We start from the raw sequence: 2,131 nt of genomic DNA, 5'->3' as shown, positions 1-2,131 counted from the left end.
ATGGCATACCTGCCCCAAGCTAATGATCCCCACAATTCGTCGAATCTGAGGTTACTTGGTCGTACAGACGAAATTGATCTTCCTATCACGTGCTCCTGCGGAACTGACTATAGGGTATGTCTTGGGATGGCCCGCCCGATGGAATTTGTCAAAGGCGAAATAGTATTTTAAAATGGTGTAGACACATTAATGGTACGGAGGCCTCCCTTGGGGATGGCATAGCACCAATAATGAAAGAAGCCTTGTTGAGCAGCACTACGAGTACTGTTATGATTGTGACGCGAATTCACTTATGTTTATTTTCGTTGTGTTGGACAGTTGTAATGAGGAAGAGACGAAAGGTATCAGACTATTGATGAATGAGACGACGTCGTTATCTACTATTTGCTATCGATTCAACACTATCGTGTTAATATCAATGGAGAAAGTAAGTGTCATCCAATGGGCACGAAAGGAGTTGTTAGCGGATAATACTATCATCTCGGACCTCGAGAGCCTGTTATAGACGACCTGTACTTATATTTGACGCCCTGTATATTTGTGTCGCTATGTATAGGCTTCGACCCACTGCGAAGCTATGATCGTTTAATATCATCAACCGGCCCTTCTCTCAATGCAAATCCACCGCCAGCCTCCTCAACTTTAAAAGCAATTCACATCCACGATACAAGAATCGCTCTGTAATTGTATTATTGAATAATAATTATTCACCCCACGACGAGGTTTTCACTGAAAAGCTTGTCGGCTTTCATGAACAATGAGTGTGTACCGCACTGAGTAAAGTATCTTGTGAAACGAGTGGACGATACGTATGCTCGCCACAACTAATGAGACGCAGTCATCAAGGTTATGGATCGTGGATGCTATGACAGCTCGTGAGTCGCCGATTGTGCGAGTCACACTCGAAATGTGCCTTCTTAGTCACCCAGTTAGTCTCAGCTTCCCGCCGCTCGTTTGCATTCATCTATGATGGCTTCACGGACTTTCTCCGCTGTTTTCGTCGCTCTCTGTGCTTTCCAGGACATCAATTCCGTGACGGGCAACGCCAATGACTGCGACACAGAGTGTGCCACAACTTACCCTGGGTCATATTGTAAGTATTGGAAGACGCCGAGCACCTGCTTCGGCTCGGATGCCCCGTGCTTCTGCGGCACGAGTGGACCGACTGAGGCTCTCCGAGGTTCCACATCCTCTGCTGCAGTCACGGATGAGGTCACTGAGGCCGCTACAAGCGAAGGAGGTACGACAGCAGCTCCCGAAGCAACGAGTACGACTGGTTCTGAAGCTACTGTCGATGCCACAGTAGCGGCCAGCACAGCTGCTGTGACCGATGAGGTTGCTGTCACTACTGCAGCTCCTGTGACTGGCGAAGTGATCATCAGCACGGCAGCTGGGGAAGCTCCCGGTAGAGACAAGGATGATTCTGATGCTACCACCCCGGTCGCTACTGAGACTGCGGCTGGCACTACTACGATCGATGCTCCTGTCGAGCCTACAACTGCTATCACGACCCCTCAACCGGTCAGCACAGCTGCTGTGACCGATGAGATTGTTGCTACTACTGCAGCCCCTGTGACTGGCGAGGTCACCATCACGACGGCAGCTGGGGAAGCTCCGGGAAGAGACAAGGATGATTCTGATGCTACCACCCTGGTCGCTACCGAGACTGCGGCTGGCACTACTACGATCGATGCTCCTGTTGAGCCTACTACTATCATGACGTCCCCTCAACCGGTCAGTACGCCCGCTGAGACCGATGAGGTGGCTGTCACTACTGCGGCTCCTGTGACTGGCGAGGTGACTATCACCACGGCAGCTGGGGAAGCTCCGGGAAGAGACAAGGATGATTCTGATGCTACCACCCCGGTCGCTACTGAGACTGCGACTGCCACTAGGATCGATGCTCCTGTTGAGCCCACTACTACTATCACGACCCCTCAACCGGCCAGCACAGCTGCTGTGACCGATCAGGTTGTTGCTACTACTGCAGCCCCTGTGACTGACGGGGTCACCATCACGACGGCAGCCGGGGAAGCTCGCAGTAGAGACAAGGATGATTATGATGCCACCAACCCGGTCGCTACTGAGACTGCGGCTGTCACTACTACGATCGATGCTCCTGTTGAGCCTA

The 2,131-nt window shown here is 51.6% G+C and overlaps 1 protein-coding gene across 1 annotated transcript; it reads left to right on the top strand.

Annotated features, from left to right (window-relative positions):
- Nucleotides 1–966: 966 nt before the first annotated feature.
- Pmar_PMAR019394 (Bypass of stop codon protein, putative) lies at nucleotides 967–2,076 on the top strand (the record flags this gene model as incomplete). Its single annotated transcript, XM_002783100.1, has 1 exon — nucleotides 967–2,076. A coding segment is annotated over one exon (1,110 nt), but the record flags the coding sequence as incomplete, so codon positions are not given.
- Between the last annotated feature and the right edge of the window lie 55 nt (nucleotides 2,077–2,131).

The sequence above is a fragment of the Perkinsus marinus genome (assembly GCF_000006405.1).
Source record: "Perkinsus marinus ATCC 50983 genomic scaffold scf_1104296937146, whole genome shotgun sequence".
Classification (NCBI taxonomy): Eukaryota; Perkinsozoa; order Perkinsida; family Perkinsidae; genus Perkinsus; species Perkinsus marinus.
Note: the sequence above shows the minus strand (reverse complement) of the source record. Positions and strands in the feature narration are given on the sequence as shown.